Raw genomic sequence first — 969 nt, forward strand, 5'->3', positions numbered from 1 at the left:
AAACTCCTTACGATCACGCTCCTAAGTCACAAATCACCTCCTGAAGCCAACCGAATGATCGGAACTCACATCCGATCCCTCTAACACATAAGTCAACATCCAGTTGACTTTTCCAACTTAAGTTTCCTCAAAAGAGACTAAATGTCTTAAACCTTACCAAAATCATTCTGGATTCGATCCGACCAACCTGATACCACAAAACACTGATAACAAAGCATAAAGAAATAGAAATGGGAAAAATGGAGTGGTATCTCATGAGACGACTGGCCGGGTCATCACATCCTCCCCAACTTAAACAAACGTTCATCCGTGAACGAATCAAGAAACATACCTGAAGCCTCAAATAGGTGAGAATATCTACTCCACATCTCCTGCTCGGTCTCCTAGGTAGCCTCCTCTACGGGCCGACCTCTCCACTGCACTTTCACTGAAGCTATATCCTTTGACCTCAACTTTCGAACCTGACGACCCAAAATAGCTACTGGCTCCACATCATAAGCCAAATCATAATCCAACTGAACCGTGATGAAATCCAAAACATGAGACGGATCCCCAATATACTTCTGGAGGATAGAAACATGAAATACTGGATGCACACTCGACAAGCTAGGTGGCAAAGTAAGCTCATAATCCACCTCCCTAATCCCCCGAAGCACCTCAAAAGGCCCAATGAACTGAGGACTCAATTTCCCTTTCTTCCCAAATCTCATAACACCCTTCATGGGCGAAACTCTCAATGGAACCTTTTCACCAACCATGTAGGACACATCCCGAACCTTCCTGTCAGCATAACTCTTTTGTCTCGACTGCGTTGTACGAAGACTCTCCTGAATTACCTTCACCTTTTCTAAAGCATCTTGCACCAAGTCTGTCCTCAATAGCCTAGCCTCACTCGACTCGGACCAACCAACTGGAGATCTACACCGCCTCCCATACAAAGCCTAATATGGATACATCTGAATACTCGAC

At 44.9% G+C, this 969-nt stretch overlaps 1 protein-coding gene across 1 annotated transcript; it reads right to left on the bottom strand.

Annotated features, from left to right (window-relative positions):
* Positions 1 to 383: 383 nt before the first annotated feature.
* On the bottom strand, positions 384 to 758 carry LOC138884901 (uncharacterized). The gene has a single exon (XM_070165765.1). The coding sequence runs from the start codon at positions 756 to 758 to the stop codon at positions 384 to 386; it is 375 nt and encodes a 124-aa protein (XP_070021866.1).
* Positions 759 to 969: the final 211 nt, after the last annotated feature.

Source organism: Nicotiana sylvestris, chromosome 2 (assembly GCF_000393655.2).
Source record: "Nicotiana sylvestris chromosome 2, ASM39365v2, whole genome shotgun sequence".
Classification (NCBI taxonomy): Eukaryota; Viridiplantae; Streptophyta; class Magnoliopsida; order Solanales; family Solanaceae; genus Nicotiana; species Nicotiana sylvestris.

Bases quoted from the DNA above. Each gene is read 5' to 3' on its own strand.
- LOC138884901 (XM_070165765.1), bottom strand. From the start codon at position 758: ATGGTTGGTGAAAAGGTTCCATTGAGAGTTTCGCCCATGAAGGGTGTT.